Source organism: Piliocolobus tephrosceles, chromosome 3 (assembly GCF_002776525.5).
Source record: "Piliocolobus tephrosceles isolate RC106 chromosome 3, ASM277652v3, whole genome shotgun sequence".
Lineage (NCBI taxonomy): Eukaryota > Metazoa > Chordata > Mammalia > Primates > Cercopithecidae > Piliocolobus > Piliocolobus tephrosceles.
The window spans coordinates 165,094,305-165,118,380 of NC_045436.1; the positions used below are offsets into that span (position 1 = coordinate 165,094,305).

Sequence of the window (24,076 nt, forward strand, 5' to 3'; positions counted from 1 at the left end):
TTCTCCTGCTTTAGCCTCCCGAGTAGCTGGGGCTACAGGCACCCACTGCTGCACGTGGCTAATTTTTTATTTTTAGTAGAGACAGGATTTAACCATGGTCTCTATCTCCTGACCTCGTGATCCACCCGCCTCAGCCTCCCGAAGTCTGGGATTACAGGCGTGAGCCACTGCACCCAGCCTGTACTGTGTTTTTGATTCCCCAATTCCTTAGAGAGTATTCATCATGGAGGATAAAACATATATGAGAATTTGAATTGCTCTTTGCCCAGACTTAGCATAACTCATATATTATCTATCATATCTCCATAGAATTAGAATTCCTAGATAGCCAAGTATGTATCACAACAGGCCATGCTTCTATCTGATTTCTAAGAGAAAAATCATTATTTTAGTGTATGTGGACAAGAAACGGACAAGAAACGGCTCTTTGGCTGAACTCACTAATGGTCTTCTGTCACAAAAAAGAAATAGTGGAAAATTTTCTCTGAAGAGAACTGCAGGTAGTAGCCCGTTATCGAAGAAACCAGTGTTAGCTTGCTTAGAATTATCTGACTTGATGTGTGAATAGAACCATGGTTAAAAATTGTTAAGGCCTGGTACAGTAGCTCACAACTGTAATCCCAGCACTTTGGGAGGCTGAGGCAGGAAAATAACTTGAGACCAATGTGGGCGACATAGCAAGACCCCATCTCTACAAAAAAAAAAAAAAAAATTAAGTTAGCTGGGCATGGTGGCACGTGGCTGAAGTCTCGGCTACGTGGGAGGATCACTTGAGCCCAGTTGAGGCATGATTGTGCTACTGCACTCCAGAATGATGGGCAATAGAGATAGACTCTGCCTCGAAATAGAAATAGACTCTGCCTCGAAAAAAAAAAAAAAAATTCAAATAATCATGAAAACAAAGAAATCTGTTGTTTCTGTGTTTTTAAATTGTTGTTCTTACCTTTCTGGATGTCTGCTTGTTTCTCAACTTGAATTTCAATGTGGTGGTCTTTGAGAGAATTAGTTTGGTGACATTAAGCTGCTTGGTGGTGATGTCGTTACTTGGTTTCTAGCAGTGGAAGCCATTGTTGGTTCAGCCACCATTTACCACTACCATAAACAGCTCACTAAGTGCTATTCACATTCAACTGACAAGTGCTCCAATAATGCAAAAAGTCTGTCCCCTATCTCATTTCTAAACTGAACACAGCCACTGAGCAGTCATTTCTGCTCCCCAGTCCTTTCTCTGTAATGGAGATCATTCATTTTTAAAGTCTCCTTCAGTCAACACAGATTTAGCCATAACTTGCAGACAGAGAGAGAGGATTACTGCAAACATGTTCCCTCTTAATCCACTATCCTGCCTCCTACACTCCATCCTCCAATCTTCATGAACTGCTGGCTCATACACACACACAATTTTCCTTGTACCTGTATAAAAGTCTGTGTGATTTGGCCTGTGATCTACATAGAATGCCAAAATTCTCATTTGCTTTGACTTACCTCTGCGCCTCTGTAGTTTCCATTTTGGCATTATGATTGGAGAAATATCCTCTATTAAATACCAAGTAAAGATTTAAATAAAGTGGTTTAATGCCTGGTCAATAGACTCCACAAAATATAAAATGGGTCCTCCTTCATCGTGATCTATGTGGAAAACGGATAGAATGGCATTTATATTTGCAAACACTTAATATTTGAGCTTTTGGCATAGGTGGTTGGTGGGAGGGGGCAATACTTAGGGGCAAAATAGTGCTTTCCCTTGCAGATATGGTGAATTTTATCGCTCTATGTTTCTCCCTTACAGGATGAAAACATAATGCGCTCCATGCAGCTCTTTGAAAATGTGATTTAACTTGTCAACTAGATCCTGAATCTAACAGACAAATGTGAACTATTCTACCACCCTTAAAGTCGGAGCTACCACTTTTAGCATAGATTGCTCAGCTTGACACTGAAGCATATTATGCAACCAAGCTTTGTTTTAATATAAAGCAATCCCCAAAAGATTTGAGTTTCTCAGTTATAAATTTGCATCCTTTCCATAATGCCACTGAGTTCATGGGATGTTCTAACTCATTTCATACTCTGTGAATATTCAAAAGTAATAGAATCTGGCATATAGTTTTACTGATTCCTTAGCCATGGGATTATTGAGGCTTTCACATATCAGTGATTTTAAAATACCAGTGTTTTTTGCTACTCATTTGTATGTATTCAGTCCTAGGATTTTGAATGGTTTTCTAATATACTGACGTCTGCATTTAATTTCCAGAAATTAAATTAATTTTCATGTCTGAATGCTGTAATTCCATTTATATACTTTAAGTAAACAAGATTACTACACTTAAACACATAGTTCCAGTTTCTATGGCCTTCCTTCCCACCTTCTATTAGAAATTAATTTTATCTGGTATTTTTAAACATTTAAAAATTTATCATCAGACATCAGCAGATGCCTAATAAAACTTAAGCATTTAATTTTCCATCATACATTACAGCCAAGGCCTACATAAAATATACATAATTTTGGATTTGTTCAATCTTACAGGCTGTTTTCCATTGTATCATTAAGTGGAAGTTCAAGAAGGCATCAAACAAAACAAGGATGTTTACAGACATATGCAAAGAGTCAGGATATCTATCCTCCAGGATATGTTAATGCTTAATAACAAGTAATCCTAACAGCATTAAAGGCCAAATCTGTCCTCTTTCCCCTGACTTCCTTACAGCCATTCAGGGACAAAGAAACCCTGCCCCACTGTCTACTAGGAACAAACAGCAAGCAAAATTCACTTTGACAGCACCAGTGGTTCCATTACATTGACAACTACTACCAAGATTCAGTAGAAAATAAGTGCTCAACAACTAATCCAGATTAGAGTATGATTTAGTGCATCATAAAATTCCAACAATTCAGATTGTTTTTGATCATCTTAGCCAAAACTGTAAAGTTGCCACATTACTGAAGACACACACATCGTCCCTGTTTTGTAGAAATATCACAAAGACCAAGAGGCTACAGAAGGAGGAAATTTGCAACTGTCTTTGCAACAATAAATCAGGTATCTATTCTGGTGTAGAGATAGGATGTTGAAAGCTGCCCTGCTATCACCAGTGTAGAAATTAAGAGTAGTACAATACATGTACACTGAAATTTGCCATCGCGTGTTTGTGTAAACTCAATGTGCACATTTTGTATTTCAAAAAGAAAAAATAAAAGCAAAATAAAATGTTTATAACTCTACTGTCTATATTATAGGTCGTTTCCAAGAATTTTTGCAACTATTAGATTTAAAACTAAATCTTATGCTATTTTCTAGATCGCAGATAGCTCTGGGTGGTCCTAAATGCAATGAAAACAGGTAAAAGCAAGGCCAGCGGACAGGCAGCTGTTGTAGCTAGTATGATCAGAGGATGTGACAAGGGAGTAGAGATCAGAGGAAAAAGTATGCTAGACAAAGGGCTCAGGAAGGACAAGCTCTGAGGCAGGGTGGGCATTTCTACATTAAGAATCCTCAGAAATTACTTGTACTCTTTCAAATTGCAGTTGTTCAAATTACAGTTGTGAGATTATACCTGAAATGAGAATCGTAGAGGTCACTCCAGGTGTCTGGGGAATAGAGCAAGGAAAGTGCATTCTGCAAAGCTGCTGAGATGCAACACTGCTGCTCCGCAAGACCCATCTTTCCTTTCCATCCCTTTCACGCTTTGGATTTGGTGTGGCTACAGAAATCTCTATGGCCTCTCCTTTTGCTCCTAAGATAGACGGTCTTATTCTTGTTTTCCATTTCTCTTCCTCTCCTCTGCTCCTCTCTTGCAGAAGGAATCGCTTCTATTACATCAAAATTCTGAACTATGTCTAAATTAAGTTTTAAAAGCTTCTTAAAAATTGCTAAACATAAGCAAAACAAAATCCATGAATGCATGTACAAGTTTTAACATTCTAATTGCTGAATATCCTTATGTGAACATCAGTATTTTCTGGCTATGAAATGCAAAAATAATATTTACTTAAATATAGTTAACACCTAAAATTTAGGTAGTTGTAATGAGTTGTAATAAACAACATACTTGTAATAGAATTTACAGATTTAGAAAAAAATTTCTTAAACTATTCTAGAATACTCTGAAAAAATTTTCCAACCATTGTACATTATACAATACGTATTTACAAACAATAATTAATAGTGTATTCATGGAGCCAGGCATGGTGGCTCACACTTGTAATCCCAGCACTTTGGAAGTCCATTGTGGGAGGATCACTGGCCAGAATTGAGACCAGCCTGGACAACAGAGTGCGATCCCATCTCTACAAGCAAATTTTAAAATTAGCCAGGCATGGTGGCATGTGCCACCATGTAGTCCCAGCTAATCGGGAGGCTGAGATGAAAGGATCATCTGTGCAATAAAATTTGAGGCTTGCAGTGAGCTATGATTATGCCACTGCACTGCAGTCTGGCAACAAAGCAAGATCCCTTCTCTCTTTTAAAACAATTTTTAAAAAGTGTATTCACAAACATTTGTCCACTATTTTAAATTTCTATGGTCTTGTTAAATATTAAACCCAAGAAACGGCAAACTATCTGTAAAACTAAGGGCACAGCTACAAATTGTTTGACAAAAAAGTGTTATAAATAAAAACACACCTGAAAATACAAATGCATCTTATCTTGCCAACTCAATAATGGTTCTTCGCACAAATAATAAAAACAAAAAAAATAAACCTCAGAAAACTGTATTCTTACAGAACTTATTTTAGTAACTTTCCATTAGTAACTGTTCTTTTTTGTTGCTGAATAACTTTGATTCAGTGTATATTCATCTTAACCTAGTAAATAATGAATGGTGGCTGTGATTTACAAAAGAATAAAATACATGGAATAAAGGTTCCATGAGTACCCACGGTCAGTGTTTGACACGTCACCACGTAGAAAAAACAATTTTTGTTGGCTCCCTTCTTCAACAGCATATGGAGCAGTACGTTGGAATTTTAGATTTGATGATGCTAAGGCTTCCCTGTCAACAGAAAAAAAATTGAGCATCATTAGTATCATGCAGACTTCCCCTAACAGGTATTGTATTTGCAGGAATATGCCTAGAAAGTATCCAAAACTCAAAACAAAAAAAGGGTAAGAACAAAATGATGAAATAAGAAGGACTTTTAGCTGTGTTAAATAAAATATAGGGTTTTTTTTGTTTTTTTTAAGTATCTAACTAGAGAAGTAGTTAGAAGCCAGACTACCAGTATCTGAATTCAGCATCTACTGGTCACTTATTTGTCAAACCTGGACTAATTACTCCTCTGTGCCTAAGTTTCTTGATCTTTAGAGGGAGATAACAATAGACTCTCCCTCTGATGACTAGGAAGAGTAAATGAGTTTCATGTCTAAAAAGTACTCTGCAGAGTACCTGCCATGTAATAAGTTCCCAAACAATCAATAAAGATCAGGATTTGTGTTGTGCCTTTCCCAAAATAAATATGCATTTCACTTAGAAAAAAAAAACAAACCAGGCTAAGAATGAACTGATTTCAAATTTAAGGCAGATCAGTTCTAAGAAAGTAACACTGTGACTATCTGTAACAGATATTTTCCTGTACCCAGAAGCTGAATAGTTCCATCATTGATACACACAAGTCCTAAGAAATGAGAAACCACAACTAAGAACACTCATTTTTAAAGACTTATTTCTAATATTTAAAGAAAGAAAGAGATATATAAGCTTTTACGCTCTCAGAAGAGAAAAAAAGAGCATTAATTTCAAGAAGGATTACAAAGTAATAGAGGCTAGCACAATAGTAATTAAGCCAGAGAGAGTCTTTGGCATGTAATTGCAATAGAAAATTTTCTATTACAATAATTACATCTATGATTAAAATATTATGTAGGACATAATGAGAAAACAAGAGAAGTCAGAAGAAAATAAGTAATTAACTACAAAATCTGTTTAAAAATTCTGTATTAGCAACATTCAAAGCTAGTAAGATGGAGTAGTAAAAAAAGAATTTGATATTTCTGGGATCCTTGATTGCTCAAGTACACCTCTGTGTTCCCCTTCCAAATCGTAATGTGTTGTTTCTAAACTTTATTTACATGCATACTATCTCCTCCTCCACACCCCCTCCACTCCCACCACAAAATCTAACATGCCTGGCCTGTCCCTTTCTACTTGTCCCATTTCCCATACTGGCCCACAGGATATGGAAAACCACCTAAGGAGGGTTTCCCACTGAAAAGCTGTGGCATCATTATTTAGCATTTGTTCACTTCCACTCCACAGAAGAAGAAAGGAGAAATACGTTTTGCATTTAAATTCTCAGAAGAGCAAGCAAGAATTTCCTTGCTGCAGAGCAGACATGGGATTAGCTAGGGGAAGGTTCTGCACATCTCCTCAAGGTGTCCGAATGCTAATTCTCTGCCTGGGACCCAAACACAACAAAGAAATTTATTATCTAGTAGGCTTTGGGACTTACTTCCTCTTGTAAACTCTATTCTAGGCATCCATCATGGAAAGAATATAATCAAACAACTCATTGAAATTGGTCAAATGAGGTAATTTCGCTAAAGCTTTATGTCTGCCATTTTAAAAATTGTATATGATCAGGCATATTTTCTCATAACTAATTCCTTAAGAAGTACCTAGAATGGAACTAAGTTAGGCAATGTTAAGATAGTCACATGTAATTCTATCATTAAGATCTGATTAAACAAAATTCCCACAAGCAAGGACTGCTTTTATGGAAATATTTCTAAGATGAGATTATCTGAATGCTTCCTTCAAATGCTGAAAGTTCAATTAGTCTAGTAATTTGACACCGTGTAGTTATGAAATCCTCCATAATTTTGTACCTTGAAAAGTTAGAATAACCAATTAGACTATTCCAGCACTGTATGTGCACGTGTCTCTGTGTGTGTGTGTGTGTGTGTGTATACCTACGTGGTATGCACTATGCACACACAGACAGAACAGTGCAATCATCTGGACATGTGGGTGAGAAAAGATAGCAAATGAAAGAGAAAAAAGTATTTTTCCTCAATGAGCTAAGTTAATCATTTGGTTTTCTGAACTTTTCAATGGTCAAAACTAAACCACTGAAAATACTTTAAAGAAAAAAAACGGTACCACTGTGCCACATGGAATGCCCTATTAAGCACTGTGAAAGTATACAAGCCCTACATTTATTCAATCTGAGTCTGGTCTGAGTGGCAGGGCTTGACCTAGAGACAGAAATCTAGAGGTCTTAAAGGAAAATAACAGTATCAATTTCACATAGTTACCCGTGGCTGAAATGAGACAGTATATGTTAAATATATAGTCAATTTAATAATATGCCTAAAAGTTAAAAAAAAAAAAAGACTTAAGGAATAATATTCTACTTACACTTCCGCCACATTGCTCTAGCTTTTGTAATGCACTCGTGATTGGCTCTTTGAATTTCTTGTCCATTAATCTCTTGGAAAGCTTTTAAAGTAAGATTAGGGGGAAACGAAATGACTTTAAACTTAACAATGTTCACCATATGCATAAGTAAATCTTCAGGAGCACCCCTTGTTTTAGATTTCAAAGCTTCTCTTAGGAAGCATCTCATTGAAATTTACGTTATAGGTACCTCTGTATTTGTTTTAAAAACCAATTCACATTATTTCAAGTAAAACCAATCCTATAAAATCTGCTACAGTTTGCTATCTGAAGTTTTCTATAAAATAGCCTATTTTGTGATTTTGTAATCTGCAAGAGTACTGAGGACCATGATGGAAAGCTTTGCCTCTAAAGCACACATTTTCCCGCAATAAAAAGGGAAAAGAGGACAAAGGACAGAGGATTTACATGAGTAATTTAGTAATAGTGAACGCCCTGGGGATGGAGAGGGTCCCTCTCCAGTCTTCCAGTTGCTTTCTTCACACTGCATTACCCTACTGAATCTGTATACACCCTGTACAGCACAGAGGTTAATAGGCAGATCCAGGGGCCATCAGCATCAGAATCACTTGAGATGCTGTTTAAAAATGCAGATTCTTGGGTCTCATGCCACACTTAACCAGAATCCCAGGGCAGAAGCCCAGATTCTGCATTTTAAGCAAGATTTTCAGGTGATTTATTCCCTCTTTAAAGTCCCATACATTTGCAGCTCAGAAAAGGTATAGTTTACTTTGCATAGAGGAAAAAATGAGTTGTATATAGGGGTTCAGTAACTGGTTTTGAAAAATTTCTTCTAGAAGAATACCCTTTCTTCCAATAAACATCTAATGTAGAAGTCTATAAACCAGATGAAAAAGAAGGCTTTGAGGCTGAAAGGTATGGAAGATGGGGGTGAGGGACAAAGGGGGTCTGATAGCAACTCACTGACATCCTCAGTGGTGTCTGTCTCATAGTGAGTGGTAACAGACCAGGAAGTAACCCTCACACAACCTATTTCTAGAGCTCTTTATATAATACCAGGATCTGACGGTCAGGGTGGTATCTAGGTCTTCCCAAAATGCTGGCAGCCCAGGAAAGCTAGATAACCTTTCAGTCAGTCCTTGTCTAGGAAAATGAGAGCTCTGAGGAGGAATACAAGTGCCCAAAGATAAATGCCACTGACCCAGAAAGATTAAAAAACAAATGTATACAATGTTAATCTGGCCTTTTCTGCCACTGGAGGTGGGACTGAGAGGCTATTTAGGAAGCCTTGCTTGACTGACTTTGAGGAAGGATCCAGTGTGATTCCTTTTCTCTACATATCACTTCCCCTTGACTCCATCCCAATATTCTCAGCAGATGTCCTTGCTGCTTATTTCTACATCCCCCACCCATCTGCAAAAAACAAACACAAAAAACAAAATCAAAACCAACAATCTCCACAAGGGCTGAGAGCATGCCTGTTTCTGCTCAGGATTATATTCTCAATGCTTGGCACACCTGGCACAAAACAGTGCGGCAGAGTGCAAGACATTATTATTAAACTACTGAATATTTGAATGAATCACTTTGTACACTAGTGTGAAATTCCCGTAGTTGGTCAGCCACACCCCCTGATATGAAGCTTACAAATATCTGCCAAGATTCTCTTTCTTCTGTCCTAAGACTCCTCATATGTCAAGGCTTGAGAGTCTATTCTCACTATGTCTTCTCACCTGAAACCTCATGGAATTTCATCTACCACTTATGAGCACATCTATCCTGATAGTCACCATCGCCCCTACTTCTTACAGTGTTAACCAGGTGGCTCTTGGTGTGTATTACACTATTTGTGGAATAGGAAGTTAAAAATATAGTTCCAGGATCTCTCATATGGATGGATCCAAGAAAAAACAGTGGACCCATAATCAAAATCATACCTCAGCTGTGAATTACAGAAGAACAGACAGGGAGGTCCTAAGATGTTAATCTTTCTATTGGTATGTATGTCCCTTGCCTAATGTTTGGCCCTTGCCCCTAGCTCTTGAATGATAACCTCTAAGCTCTTGGAATGTCCTGCCAGATAGGGTATCCTTGTCAACATGGGAGTTTCGGGCGACACCAGGTAGTCTATACAATGTGATTTATGATGAGAACTTTGGTTCACAGGGTATTAGTTCGAATTCTAGAGAGGGTGTAGACTAATGTCAACCACACAGGCAGGCAGTCTTGCCTGCATGACAGACACCGATAAAAATCCTGGACACTAAGGCTCAGGTGAGCTTCTCTAGTTGGCAATACTCCATGCACGTTGCCACACACTGTTGCTGGAAGAAGTAAACACCACATGAACAACTCCACTAGGAGAAGAAAACTGAAAACTCCATGCCCGGTATCTCTTGGACCCTGCCCTATGTGCCTCTTACCTATGCTGCTTTTAATCTTTTTTTCTTGTAAGAAACGGTAACAGTGAATAACAGCTTTCCTGAGTTCCATGGATCGTTTTGGCAAATCATCAAACCTAAGAGTGGTCTTGGGAACCTCAGGAGCTGCACAGGGTCCCAGTAAATATTTATAGTAAGAACTAAAGTTACACATATCAGGAAAAAGTCTCTTCCTGAATGCAATTTACAGATTCACTAAAACATCACAATGAAAACCAAAAATACTTAAATGTGTTTGGTAATATATGATTACACAAGACAGTGTATGAGCACTGCTTATAATTCATAGTTATTCAACATGAACATAATACCATCTTACTGTTCATTAGCTTTTATCCATTCAACTTGTTTTTTTTTTTTTTTTTTTGACCAAGTCTCGCTCTGTCACCAAGGCTGGAGTGCAGTGGTACAATCTCGTCTCACTATAACCTCCACCTCCCATGTTCAAGCAATTCTCCTTCTTCAGCCTCCTGAAGCTGGGACTATGCTTGGCTAATATTTTGTATTCTAGTAGAGATGGGGTTTCACCATGTTGCCCAGGCTGGTCTGAAATTCCTGAGCTCATGCAATCCACCCACCTCCGCCTCCAAAGCGCTAGGATTACAGGCGTGAGCCACCAAGCCTGGCTGGTTTACTTTTTATTACAACCCTAAACTCTGCTCATGTAGCTGTTTTCCATTTTAAAAAAATGAAACTAATACTGTCCATTAGTAAAATGTTTTATGAATGAGTTCTATATTTTTTGTTAAGGATGATGAGATTTTTAAGGTTTTGAGTTAAAGATTTGAAGTTGTTAAATCATAAAGAGATATGATTGGTGCATGATACATACAGCCAATCATTATCTAATCTCTGCAGTACTTACGCTTGTAAGCAGATGCTTCAGATGGTCGTTTAGAGAAGGACCAACAACAACACTTAGCTGAACTAGGGCATTCAATCCTCTTTCAAACACTTCATCATCCGAATGGACCTGTAAGGTTGGTTAGTTGGGGATGTAGGGGCATCAGGGAAGAGAGGAGAAAAGGAAAGAAAAGATAGATTAGACAAAAGGGCAAGCAAGTAGAGAAAAGGGTAAGATTAAACATCTAAAATCAGAAGATAGTCAACAAAACCTAGAATTTTAAAAATAACCTTCAACAAAGGACATCTAGAAGCAAAAAGCAAATTTTCCATCTGACTGAAGCATTAACTAAAATATAACTAGCATACAGAAGGACTGATTTGAGGTTCATTACTGCCGCTAATTACTTAAAATGTCCCTTTTTACCTTTAGTACATCCTCTAAAGATGTCTTCAAGTATGTAGTTATCTGGCCCTGAGTAACAGTTGCCTAATTCTGCAAATATGTCAAAATCACAGATAAAGAACTGATTTGCATATAATTTGGAGGAAAAAAGACACACAATATTTTAAATATATTACAGCTTTCTTTTCTATCATATGTTTTCAACTATAAAGTACAATGAAATAAATGACATACCAGAGCTGCCTTTAGCACAGGAATCAGTCTAGGTAGCAAAGGAACAGCTTTTTCAGAAGCACCTCTGACCAAAAGTAATTCTCTAAAACCCTCCTTTGATACAAAGGTGTATGGATGCTTGGTTTCTCTCAGACCCTGCCAAAGACCAAGAGGAAACATGATTTACTACCCATTTCATTATGGTAATAACAGAAAAACTGAGTCTTTACTTGCTTAAACAAAAATCAAGTTTCATTCTTGTTTTCCTAATCATAATTACATTTTCAGCAGTTACAATTTCAGTTACACTGAGAAACTGTGAGACAAAGGGTCCCTTGGTATCCCAAGGGAGACTGGTTCCAGGACCCCAATGGATACCAAAACCTGTGGATACTACAGTTCTTCATATAAAACAGCACACTATGTGCACATACTCCCATATACTTTAAATCATCTCTAGACTACTTATAATCCTATTACAATGGAAATGCTTCATAAATAATTTTTATATTGTATTGTTTTATTTGTATTTTTTATTGTTGCAGTGTATTTTTTTTTAAGAGTTCGACCTGCAGGTGGTTGAAACCCTAGATGTGGAACCCATGGATAGGAAGGGCCAGCCGTACAGGAGACAAGAGTAATCTCTACCCACACAGAAGGGAAGGAAGGGAGAAGAAAAAGAAAAAAATAAGAAAAAGGAAAAGAAAAGAAATGAAAAACAGGGGAGGCAAGAAAAAATATAAAAAGAAAGAGAAAATAGGGAGGAAGGAAAAAGCAGGAAATGGAAGGAGGAAAAGGAAAGGTAACTGAAAATACAGAAAAAAGAAGGGAAACTCACTAGGATAATAAAAACATTTTGTTACGTACACTCAAACACTTCCTGAAAGCAGAGCAAATTATTCTGTTTATAACCACTCCTTTATGAATGCATGGCTATGAGACCCACTACATTTAGTGATTTTATGACTTAATAAGTTTCTAAAATAAATTTCCTTCATATTTAAGTATTTTATATTAACATATTTAGAAAGCAAGTATTATACTATATGCATTTCAAAGGCATGTTAAGATTTTAAACATCATTTGTAATACTGAAATGCAGTATGAAAATTATTTTTAAAAACTGTAGATCATATCTCACTATGCCTTTCACCTTAAATGCATTAGAAACAATTAGCTAGGACTCTTTTATGATTTAACCAATCACAGTGAGTCAAGATAAAAGGGCCATCCGACTTTTTTCAAAATGATAAAGTAAAACAAACAGTAAACTCTTTCAGTTTGACTATGAAGTGAATAAATAAAATCAGCTGCAAAATCATGCTTAGAAATACTAATTTTCAACTAATTTGTCCTTCAGATCTAAATATCTGCTTCCAAATAGTAATCAAACATTTCCCTTCCTCAAAGATGTCATGCTTTTGAAAACCATCCTGCCAAGCACATGAGCATCATTTTGGATCACAGGTTCTATCATCTTAGCAGTGTCCTGTATCCTATTCATTTTAGAGACAATAACTCTCAGATTAAAAGTTGAAGTGGATTTCAGCCATGGTTCTTCTGTCACTACTTATCTGTTAGTAAATGAGGCCAGGACAAAGATAAACATCTACTCAATACAAAAGGAAAAGCATTGACATTTGGACAATAGGTATATAAAAGGCTGACTTTAAGCAGAAGTTAGAGTCCCTTTAAAGATACCCCAAATTAAAGCACTCCCTGTACAATGTGATTAGCTACAGTACACTTTCAAAGCTATCACCAGTTTTGATTAGTCTAAAAAAAAATAACATGGTTTGTTACCCGGTAAAAAAGGCTTAAGGTTTAAATAAGAATTAAGGAAACATCACAAATTTTGTGTGTGTGTGTGTGTGTGTGTGTGTGAGAGAGAGAGAGCATCTCACTCTACCGTGCCCGGCTAATGTGATTTTTTTTCTTTTGTAGACACAGGGTCTCCCTATGTTGCTCAAGCTGGTCTCAAACTTCTGGGCTCAATTGATCCTCCCGCCTTAGCCTCCTAAAGTGCTGGGATTACAAGCATAAACCACAGTACCCAGCCTAACCTTTAATGCCAACTTCAGAACTGAATTTCAAAATAGGCTACCTGTAAAAATACACTACTTGTAATACTGAGCAATAAATTAAGAAAAACAAAAACTTACAGATTTTGCTAGTAACTGGTTACTCTTAAAAGAGTAAACATATTTGGAAAATTAAAGGAGGAACTAGAGACTTTGATGTTTCATTTTAATTAAGGAATCTCAATTGGAAAAATTACTTTTTTCTGTTTTGCTCCCACTTGGTCCTCCCCACTGGTTTTATAGGAAAGGCAAATGATATTAACCTAAAAAGGCACTGCTATGTTTATAGAGTGAGTTACACAGTAGTAACTAATCTAAGTAAAACTATCAGTGAAAGAACTCAGGTGTTTTATTGCTAATATCACCCAAACTTGAATCATTTGTTTCTTACTAATGACAACAAAATGATCCTTAACTTTCAACAAGGCAAGTAATTAAAAATTTAAATACAAGACAGCTGGTTAATTCATTGCTCGACTTCTAACTCTAGGAAAAAAATTCATAGAAGACAGCAATGATTCACTTGAAGCTAAGACTCCACCAACATTTTTCCTGACACAAATGTTAAATTATATAAAGAAAGCTATCGAAAGTTTTTTTTTAAATAGTCTATAAAACTACCTCCATGATATTGTACTGGAAATGTACAAGTAAAGCAGAGAGCTGGAGTGTTCTCCAAAAGAACATTTAGGTAGGCAGTATCAATTCCCTAAGAAACATCATGTCAACATGATTGGTTGTACACAGAACCACTTACCACTATCTGGCACAGTTTTCAGTTTAATCCCGGATGTTTTCCTGATTTCACTAGTACCAAAAAATCTGTCTCATTATGAGTCCAAGTATTTTTTTAAATAAGTACAAATATTTCATCCAGTTATCTATAAATCCCTATGCAGACTAATTCCATGTTTATAAAGCTGATGAATCAATTTCAAATAACTATATAAGAATCATAATTATTTCCTAAGGGGGTGTGGTGTTTCAATGCCTATTGTGTGCTTCCTTTTTCAAAAGCACAGAATGAAATTCACTGACAAGCTACAAAGTAACATTTAATCCAATTTTTAACATTTTTTTTCTAATAGAAGAGATGGCATATTTACCTCAGCTAAAGTAATAAGAAGTGGATCAAATGAAAGACTTTCAGGAGGACATTCCCACTGTAATCTGTGTTTTACTGAACCATGTACCAATCTAAAATATAAAAGTCAGTGAATGCAATAAGAAAAATATAATTCTATATTAAGCAGGGATCATCTAACATACAGTATAACCATATTGGAACAAGGACATTTTACAAAGCAATGTCAATAATCCTACAAAATCCTACTCTTTCAGCAAGAGTGACCCCACATGTGTTAAGGTTACAGTTTTGGTGCTTAAGCATGTTGCTGTCTGTGAATCTTAATGCAAATGTTCCAGGTGGTATCTTTAGGTAATATGGCACAATAGGTAATCTACAGAAATGAAAAAATGCAAACAAAATGTAGTAATTATTAAAAATGTTTTACAAGGAACATTCTTTTTCAGATATAGATCATGTAACCCTAACACTAACAACCTGAAGGCAAAACCAAGTTTTCTCTCTGTTAAAGAGAAGAAAACCAAGGCCACGAAGGTAAAATGGCCCATTCAGGGTTACAAAGTGGTGGCCCCTGAATTAGGGTTTCTGCCTCTTTTAACTGTTTTTTTTTTTTTTTTTGCTTTGTTTTTTGTTTTGTTTTTGAGATGGAGTTTCACTCTTGTTGCCCAGGCTCAAGTGCAATGGCGCGATCTTGGCTCACCACAACCTCCACCTCCCAGGTTCAAGCAATTCTCCTGCCTCAGCCTCCCGAGTAGCTGGGATTACAGGCATGTGCCACAATGCCCGCTTGCCTTTTTTTTTTTTTTTTAAGTAGAGATGGGGTTCCCTCCATGTTGGTCAGGCTGGTCTCGAACTCCTGACCTCAGGTGATCTGCCTGCCTTGGCCTCCCAAAGTGCTGGGATTACAGCCTTTATTGAGGAATAACTAATATGCAATAAACTACACATATTTATCGTATACAATTTGGTATGTTTTTATGTACAAATACACTCAAGGAACTATCATCACAATCATTATGGTGAACTTAATCCATCAACCTAAATGCTTCTCTGAACTCGTTTGTAATGTTCTCAACTTCTTGACTCCTTTAGGCTTATTTTCATAAGAGCAAGACGTCTCTGTAAAATTGTTTTTACATTTTTGCAACAATAAATTGTTGAGGGGTGGGGAGTAGAGAGTTAAGAACCTTTAAATAGGGTTTCAAATCAGAATCTAAACATGAAATAACAATAAACTGAAGAGCATTTCTTGAGCTTATTTTTCACTCCAAATCTGAAAATACCATTAAAAACTAGATTTCTTGAACTTTGGAACAAAAATAAATAAATGTTGTGATTCTTTCCACAATCAAAATAAAACTTTCTATCATCTAGAACAGGCTAAAACTGGATGTACTCTGAAGAAATAAATGCTTTATAGAAATAAATCATAAAGACATATTATCCATAGTCTGTATTTTAAAAAAAATAGTTCTGACATCTGTCTAGAAAGGCGGCAAGAACTATATCCAAAAGGAAGCAAAAACAGCCATATGTATTTATTATGAAACAAACAATTTCATTAAATTGACAACTTTCATTTTATCAACGAGATAGGATTTTTTAATTTGCAACTTGCCCAAGCCTGTGAATGCTTAAATTGATTATTTCAGAAAAAGGGTTCATGTAAATTTCTTAAACTAATTGATGGTTTATCATATATCCCAATAACTGTATTTTGGAATGAAAATGGTTTTCTTCAACAACATCCAGGGATCTATACCAATCCAAAAGAAAGTGTGAATACAGTCACCTTTATTTCAACCTCACTAGTAAATAAAACTTACAATACATCTAAACTAAATACTGTATTGATTTTACTCAATGATTTTGAATAATTTGGTCAGTTATAAATCGTATTGATTTTACCTGCAAGGAATACCTCCTTTAGAGTAAATAGCTGCAAATGCAGAAGGCGCTCGTGACTGTTCACCAAACTAAAATAAAAAATGAAAATATTACTATTACCCATACTTTTGAGGTCAGAGGCACACAGCCATCTTGCTTTTCAAACCACCAAGCTGGTATCAAAGTGTACCATTTCTACCCAGCAACACAATTGAGAAAAATTGTCAATCCTCTATTAGAATACCACAACTACACTTTGTACATCTTTTTTCCCCTAACGATTCAGAATGCTTGAAGGCGGCTGAAACCACATATTGATAGTTCTTTCTACCCTCCTCCCACGTGACCCTTCAAGGTGAGGACTCTATGGAGAAGGGGTGTTAAGTACAGGAAAAGTATATTTGTTTTTTGCCTCCTGCACATCTCCTACTTTGTCCTCCAGCCAAATACAGATGGTGTAGGGAGTCACATTTCTCCAAACTGGCTTTAGGCTTCTATAAAAAACAAAGGATTACACTGTGCAGGAGGGAGAGAATTGAAGATGGAGAAGATTCTCACAAATATACGCCCGGGTGTATTTTCTTAGATATATAACTTCATAACCTTTCAGTTTTGCTATATCTGATAGATTGATTTTATACTTACTCTCAAAGATGATTTAAAGGATGGTCAATCACAACAATAAAACAATCACAGCATAAATAACTTCAATATAATTGATAAGAGACTTAAAGAGGATTTAGGAACAAAAAGTATTTTATCACATGGTACTTTTAATATACAATCAAACAAAAAAATAGTTCTCTAAATTACAAAATATAAATTGACCTGTTTTAAAGACATAACTACATAATGTTTTTTAAGTCACACACAGTGGTAGTTTTAAAACGTCCTTAAAAAGTTTAGAATCAGCTCTTTTTTCCTCTGGAAAAGCATGAGTTTTGAGTAAAAACACACAGGAGAAAATTCATTCAAGTTAAATTATAATAAAAGATTCATTTCTGGCCGGGTGCAGTGGCTCAAGCCTGTAATCCCAGCACTTTGGGAGGCTGAGGCGAGTGGATCACGAGGTCAGGAGATAGAGACCATCCTGGCTAACAGAGTGAAATCCCATCTCTACTAAAAATACAAAAAATTAGCCAGGCATGGTGGCGGGTGCCTGTAGTCCCAGCTACTCAGGAGGCTGAGGAGGCAGGCGGATGGCGTGAACCCAGGAGGCAGAGCTTGCAGTGAGCCCATATAGCGCCACTGCACTCCAGCCTGGGCAACAGGGCAAGATTCCATCTCAAAAAAAAAAAAAGATTCATTTCCAAAACTCAATCCATGTTATGTGTAACAATTCACAAGAGGAATGTTTCATTTATCTAGTTACAATTTCTGCTAAGAAAGAAATACAAGTTTTAAAAATTATTTTCAAGTAATAAGCATATCAGGTAAGAAAGTTATTTGAAAAAAGAGAGAATAGAAGATGGAGAAGATTCTCACAAATATATGCCTGGATGTATGTATTTGAAAAAAGTGCTACACATATTGGGGAAAAAATGAAGACAAATTAGTACTATACTCTCAACATATTTTACTTCTACCACCTATAAGCAAACGATCTTTTTGGCCCTTACAGATCATGAAAATAATCCCTAAATTTTCAAAATACCCACAGAGACTACATTTCTGATTGAAATGTTAAACAATTCCTTTCTTTGCCTTTCTGTTTTGTTCTAGAGATAATCATGGTTTCATCTTCCACGTCCCACAAAATCAGAATGGTTTTTATGAATGGATTACTTTTATCGATTTTAACCAAATTTTACCAAGTCTAAAGTGAAAAATGTTATCCCATTCAATTTTTAACAATTTCAGACCATAGTTCAACTCTGCATTAATGTTATATACCATACTATACTGAATTAGCATTTCAAAAAGTTTTTTAACTCAAATATTTAAAATATTAATGTGCATAAATCACAATAAAATGAACACACTTGTTTATTAACAGAGTTGAAAACTCTGAAAGTTTCCAGCATACCAGATGCCTCCACTGCCTCTCCCAAATCCCTAACCACCTGTCGCCCAAAGGTAAATATTATTCTGACTTCCAACTCATTTGTTTCAGATTGGTAGCCTTTACATATCTTAGACATGCTTATCTCAGGTCAAATTATTTAACTATTTCCCAAAACTTTCCTCAATTTTTACTAAAACTTAGGACTAAGGTCATTAAATATTATTAATTCAAAAAGTACTTCTTTAAAGAGAGGAAGAAAACTGAAGTGTCACCACAAACTCCCTCAACTAAATATAAGCAAAGGAAGTGAGAGCAACAAGATTATTAGGGCCTTCTTCAGGTATTCAATTTCCTTGACACTGCAGATTACAGAAAGAAGCAAAGGAACATAGCCGCTCCAACTATTTTTCACTTTTCTTTTATCAAGCCAGACACTCTTTCCATCTTGGAGAGCTCACTGTACCCCTTACTTCCTTGCTTAAATACCTGCCATACTCTACCTACCATCAAAGTCAATCAGGAGCTTCAGCTACTCTCACAATCCCCTTCGAAGGCTGAAATCACTAATATCTCACCCTATCAAAGTTGAGCAGGGGGCAAATAACACCTGGTACTGTTGCACAGGTGTGTTCACTTCTGATTTTTTATTGCATAAATCCCATGTTTATTAAATCTCATTAAATTGTTAGGAAAGGGCAAAGGAGGCTAGTACTACAACTAGGATTTCTGGTGGAGCTAATTTACAGAATACAGAGGAACAGTCAGAGACCTTTATGAACTATGGAAGCACGAAAAGCATTCTGTGGCAACTGAATACCAGTTTATTCATTGGGAAGCAAAACAACACTGCAAATAAAATCTAAAGCTAAGGTGCAATTTTCTATGCACTACAATGTGGTAACCCAAACAGGTTAACTTCTGTGTCTCCTTACCTCCACACTCACTCCCACATGTGACTGATTATCTTAGAACTTCACCATAATAACCACAGGCCCTTCCTCATCATTAGCTCAAAACTAGCAAAGGGACAAAACTTAAGACAGCATCCAGAATTGTTCAATACTGTGTGAAATGCCTTTAAAAAATCTACTGAGTTAGGAGTAGTTTTGGACCTACCGGGTTAATTGTTTTAGGGTTCAGTTTATCACTTGGTCGAGGATGAAGTTTTCTTGCAGACTCTGGAGAACTGGTTGACAATGAGGATTTGTTTCTTTGAACTGTATTCCTGTGTTTTATCTGTGTGCTTGATGATGTCCTTTGATCACAGTCACCTGGACAAAACAGAACATCAATAAAAACCAGATAAAAGCAATAAAGTTCACCTTGCATCCATCTGTAACACATAAAGTGCCATTAACAAACTTGGCCTCTTCACTTAAGACACAAAGTTCTGTACCTCTTGCTTTGTTTTTCAACTGTGTACCTCCAGACCCCTCTGATTTCTGCATTGCTTCCCTTTCACTCCTGCAGTTAAAAAAAAAAAAAAAAAAAAAAGTTGATTTCAAAATTTGTTTGGTGGAGCATTTGTTATCAATACAAAGACCAAACCAGAACAGAGTATACAATTATACAATAAAGGATACATAAAAAAGTTGATATGGAGCAAAATACTGGAAAAGACTAATAAGAAAACATGAAATTATGTCAACTTCAATAGTATCAGTAACAGCAAAATAATCATCTCCAAGAAAATGATGCAAAAAAGTCAACTTTTTTCCCAAATTGTCAAAATAAACTGTTAGAAACTCACTTCCAATCCTCCGGCCACATGAGAAAACAGACTAGATTTCTGAAAGGAGTGGTTGGCACATCCCCTATCATCCTCTCCATCTTCTCTGGCTTATTTCCAAAGTTCTAAATGTTAACATGTGCACATCAAGCTCTACTTTTCACGTGACATAATGAACTCTCCTACCCAATGTATCACAAGCTCCTTAAACTTAATGTAACTAAAACCGAGGTTGTCACACTGAAGTTATGAATCCCTTGTTAGCCCAGGGTACCACCAGTTTTCTGGTCCCCATACTGAAAACCAGAATCACCAATGTTTCCTTCTCCTTCATTTCCAACACTCAATGCTATATGTTGTGATGACAAAGAGCGAGCTTTGGGCTCAAATATGGGTCTACATCTCAGTTCTACCAATTATGAAGTTTATGAATTTAGGCAGATTTAACCTCCTTAAACCTTGACTTCCTGACCTGTTTAAAGAGGAAAATAAAAGCCTATCAAGGTTTTCTGGGGGAGTAAATGAAATTATCTCTCAAGTTACTCACCCACGGAATATTGGTTCACTTTTCCCTTACACAGTTCCTTTTTTTCTGCTAATGGAGGACTCTAGTTCATACCCCAAAGCTTCCAGCTAATCCAATTTCTACAACTGTATCTCTAGCAAGGAATACACACACACACACTCTCTCTCTCTCATACCCTAGTGCCTACTGGTATTTTTAGGCCAAGCTTCATTCTCAACTTCCATGAAGCCTTTCCTGATCTTGGTTTTTCAAATGTATATTTCTATGGCATTCTGATTTCTATCCCGTGTCCTTATTTCTACTTGATTACTCTGTTCCCTCACTTCCATGACAACTAGTTATTCTATTAGCACACATCTCACTTTAATGCCTTTAATAATGACTGCCTCTCAAGTATAGTGTAAGATCTTCCCTTAGGACAACACAGGTAAAGTCCTCTTCCACCTCCAAATGACAGCTTTTCAAATATTTGATGGCATTAACTCTTAACTCCTTCATTTTTTCTTCTTCAGGATAAACACTGATACTTTTTAAAATTATTCCTCACATGAAATGCTTTTAATCCCCTTAACAAATTAGAAATCCTCAAAAGGAGGACAAATAGCCAGATATCGCAAACATGATGTACCAGCTTAAAGTCTGATACCATGTAAAGATAAACTAAATGTAAACTTGCTTCTGCACACTGAATAATTTCAATTTCCTTGATTGAATACATTGATCTCATTTATCTCATCCCACTACTAGCAGATGACTTATTTCCCAGTTATCACACTTCACCTTCATCCCCAGGGCATTTTCTAGTACTATGATAATTAAAATCTCATTAAAGTTGTCAGATAATATTCTAAAATAAGCTGAGAGAAGCTTCAAATATGTTAACCTACTATCGTACTTCTGTGATCATTCAACAAGTATTTAATATTGTGCCTGACTTCTGTTTTGAGACGCTCCTGGAGGGGGAACAACACAAGTTTCGGCTGAAAAAAAAATACATCAGTTTCCTCAACTCCATAATTGGGCATAATTACAGGAACTACTTTGAGTGTTGATGAAGACTAATACGAATATATGTAAAACAACATTTCTATAATGGTTGGCATACAGTAAGGGCCACATGAGTCTTAGCTATTATTACAATTTTCTTTACAAGGGTACAAAGTGTTCTTTAGTATTACTATTACTAACAACAGCATGACCAAATGTTTTCTCCTTTTTAAAAAATTTGGTTTAACATCTTGGGCTACATCCATTTGAAGACCAGCTGAGTCCAATTTCTTTTGATCATCAGTTGTTAACAGCTGCAACAGATGAACGCGAAGCACAGCAAAGATGCGTACCCACAAACATAGCAAATGGATAGGCAGCCACATCAAATTATGATGCACATTTTCAATACTACCTACCAATTCAGTAGAAGTTTTGGATGGAATTTTATAGCTAAATTTCTATCTTCCTTCACGTCAAAAAGTTGTTCCTGTAACAAACCAATGGGAAGGTGTTGCATTATATTTTGAATGAGTTCAGAAAGTCACCAAAACTCATTTGAAAAAGTTTTAAACATGCTAGAAAACTGAGCTTCTACAGTTTGAGTATACAGGACAATTTTTAAGTACAATATACTTATATAATTTTCAGCAATAAATACACATACAGTAATGCAAACATGTATACATTCCCCTTCAAAATTCTGTATTAGAGAGTTTCTTTCCAAAGCAATTGCTTTTTCACTTTTTTATCCTTTACCTTAAGGACAAATTACAGTTGGCTCTCCATATACACGGGTTCGACATCTATAGATTGACCCAACCACAGATACGGAGAGCAGACTGGGGGACTTCAGCATGGGTGGATTTGGGTATCTGAAAGAGACTGGGGGGAGGGAGGGAGTCCTGGAGCCAATCCTCCACGCACACCAAGGGACAACTGGAAGTGTGGTCAATTTTTAAAAATAACCACCTGGGAGCATACCACTGACAAGCCTGGAGTATGAGTTGTTTGCAAAAGAAAGTTTAATAAATCGTATCCTTGGTAACTCCTCTTTCAAGTGATTTTCCATTAAATAACATGTGAAGGATGGTGTAAAGGGGCAGTGATGGGAAGAAGCGAGGCAGTAAGAACTATTTTGTGTTATTATCAAGGTCACCACTCATTCTTTTACAAAACAAGACAAAGGTTCTAATTATAGATATTAGAATCCATAAATCCACTTAACCTGGGACTAAACTATGTCACAATATCAGAAAGCAAACAAACCACCCTATGAAGCCCACACATTCCCCTTAAAGCTTCCTTGGCTGCTACAGGTCATCTATCTACAAGGGACTGCCGACATCTGTGTCAATGGTAGGAAAGTGTACTTCCTATCATTGTTTGGACAGCTGATATATAGCCTATTTCTTTCTCTGTATATACTTTCTCCTGTACTCAGCTTTTAGACCACTGAACTAAAAAAATTCTCAGTCAGCAGAGGCCACATTTTTTTCTAATCCAGGTCTAGAAAGTTCCAAACGTGTAAGAGGCCCACTAAAGAAACCATGTTCCATTTGTAAAGCTCTGTCAAATTCTAAAACACCCAGAGCCCAATAGTCACCTACCCCAATCCCTTTGTTTAACCACAAACTCAAAGGGCCAGTATTAGGGGTCGCAGAGTCTGCTTAGGGGTCTTAGAATCAACTTTCCATCTTCCCAGCCACCCCTCCTACACTCACTTCTAGATATTTAAAGACCAGTCCAGGACCAGGATGCTATCAAAGTTAACGAAAGAGGAAGACACAGAAAAAAAGAAAGAAAGAAAAAACAGAGATTTTTTAAATGGGCCGAGGGAGCAGGAGTTTACCAGTTTTAATTAAGGTTAACGAAGGATACTCTCGACAGACCCTCTACCCCAGGAAAGGAGGGGCACACTCCAAGTGCTGACGATCTCAAGGGTCCGGCACGGGGTCCGGCGGCCCTAACCACAGATCAGGAAGCAACCGGCTTGGCCGAGAGCGCGGACTGGACACCCGTACCCGCGGTTCACGGCTCTGGGGACTCGTTCCTACCGCGCCTCTCTCTCCCGCCGCGACCCGCACACGAGCTGTCCCCCAACCAGAGGCCGGCGGAGCTTATGCCCGGCACTCGGTGGGCCAACATCCGCGGCTACTGCCACCGAGCTCCGGCGTTCGAGGAAATAAGGCTCCGCGCGGCCCGCCCCGGGATCTGGTCGCGCCGCGCAAAGACGTCAGACGCACGCTGCGTCTTCTAAACCAATAGTAAGAGGTCGCGGAGGAGCCCCGGAAGAGGGTTGCCCAGGCAACCAGCCGCCAGGCGTTCAGCGAGCAGCTCGCGAACTATAGGCGCTGTCTCTGGCGACAAAGGGGCACCTGGTGGAGGATGTTTTTCGACCAAGAGGTCCAGAGAGCAGAGGGAAGATGACGGGTTCCCAGTCGCCTGCGCCCTAATCTCTCTCCAGCCCATGCGCTTAACTCCTAAACGCTTTTCTGGCACACTT

At 37.2% G+C, this 24,076-nt stretch overlaps 2 protein-coding genes across 17 annotated transcripts in view; one reads left to right on the forward strand and one right to left on the reverse strand.

Annotated features, from left to right (window-relative positions):
* KCNIP4 (potassium voltage-gated channel interacting protein 4) overlaps positions 1–3,224 on the forward strand; it is a 1,209,980-nt gene extending 1,206,756 nt beyond the window's left edge. For all 6 annotated transcript variants that reach the window (XM_026456087.1, XM_026456089.1, XM_026456090.1 and 3 more), the window contains one exon: positions 1,790–3,224. In XM_026456087.1, coding sequence (XP_026311872.1) covers positions 1,790–1,837 — 48 coding nt within the window. In that variant the 3' untranslated portion in view covers positions 1,838–3,224. The remainder of the gene's footprint in view (positions 1–1,789) is intronic.
* On the reverse strand, positions 58–23,801 carry PACRGL (parkin coregulated like). 11 transcript variants are annotated; one of them, XM_023206996.2, is made up of 11 exons: positions 23,628–23,781; positions 21,990–22,060; positions 19,725–19,792; positions 19,445–19,599; positions 16,345–16,412; positions 14,456–14,546; positions 11,290–11,424; positions 10,672–10,779; positions 7,366–7,446; positions 4,889–5,001; positions 58–1,629 (listed from the first exon to the last, which is right to left on the reverse strand). In XM_023206996.2, exons 3-10 carry the CDS (start codon positions 19,774–19,776, stop codon positions 4,945–4,947), a joined length of 747 nt encoding a protein of 248 aa, XP_023062764.1. In that variant the 5' UTR covers positions 19,777–19,792; positions 21,990–22,060; positions 23,628–23,781; the 3' UTR covers positions 58–1,629; positions 4,889–4,944. The 11 variants fall into 11 exon arrangements, 10 of the variants coding, with proteins under 10 accessions (XP_023062764.1, XP_023062762.1, XP_023062763.1 ...); XM_023206994.2 differs by having other exon boundaries at positions 23,595–23,781; XM_023206995.3 differs by lacking the exon at positions 23,628–23,781 and adding an exon at positions 23,423–23,562.
* Positions 23,802–24,076: the final 275 nt, after the last annotated feature.

What these genes read in the sequence shown, in the direction of transcription:
- PACRGL (XM_023206997.2), bottom strand. Translation starts at nt 19,776, where the DNA reads ATGCAGAAATCAGAGGGGTCTGGAGGTACACAGTTGAAAAACAAAGCA. An exon ending in GTTGAAAAACAAAGCAAGAG is followed by an intron (nt 19,600 to 19,724) that starts GTACAGAACTTT and finishes TGTTTTGTCCAG; the next exon opens with GTGACTGTGATCAAAGGACA. An exon ending in TAGAGCAATGTGGCGGAAGT is followed by an intron (nt 5,002 to 7,365) that starts GTAAGTAGAATA and finishes TTCTGTTGACAG; the next exon opens with GGAAGCCTTAGCATCATCAA.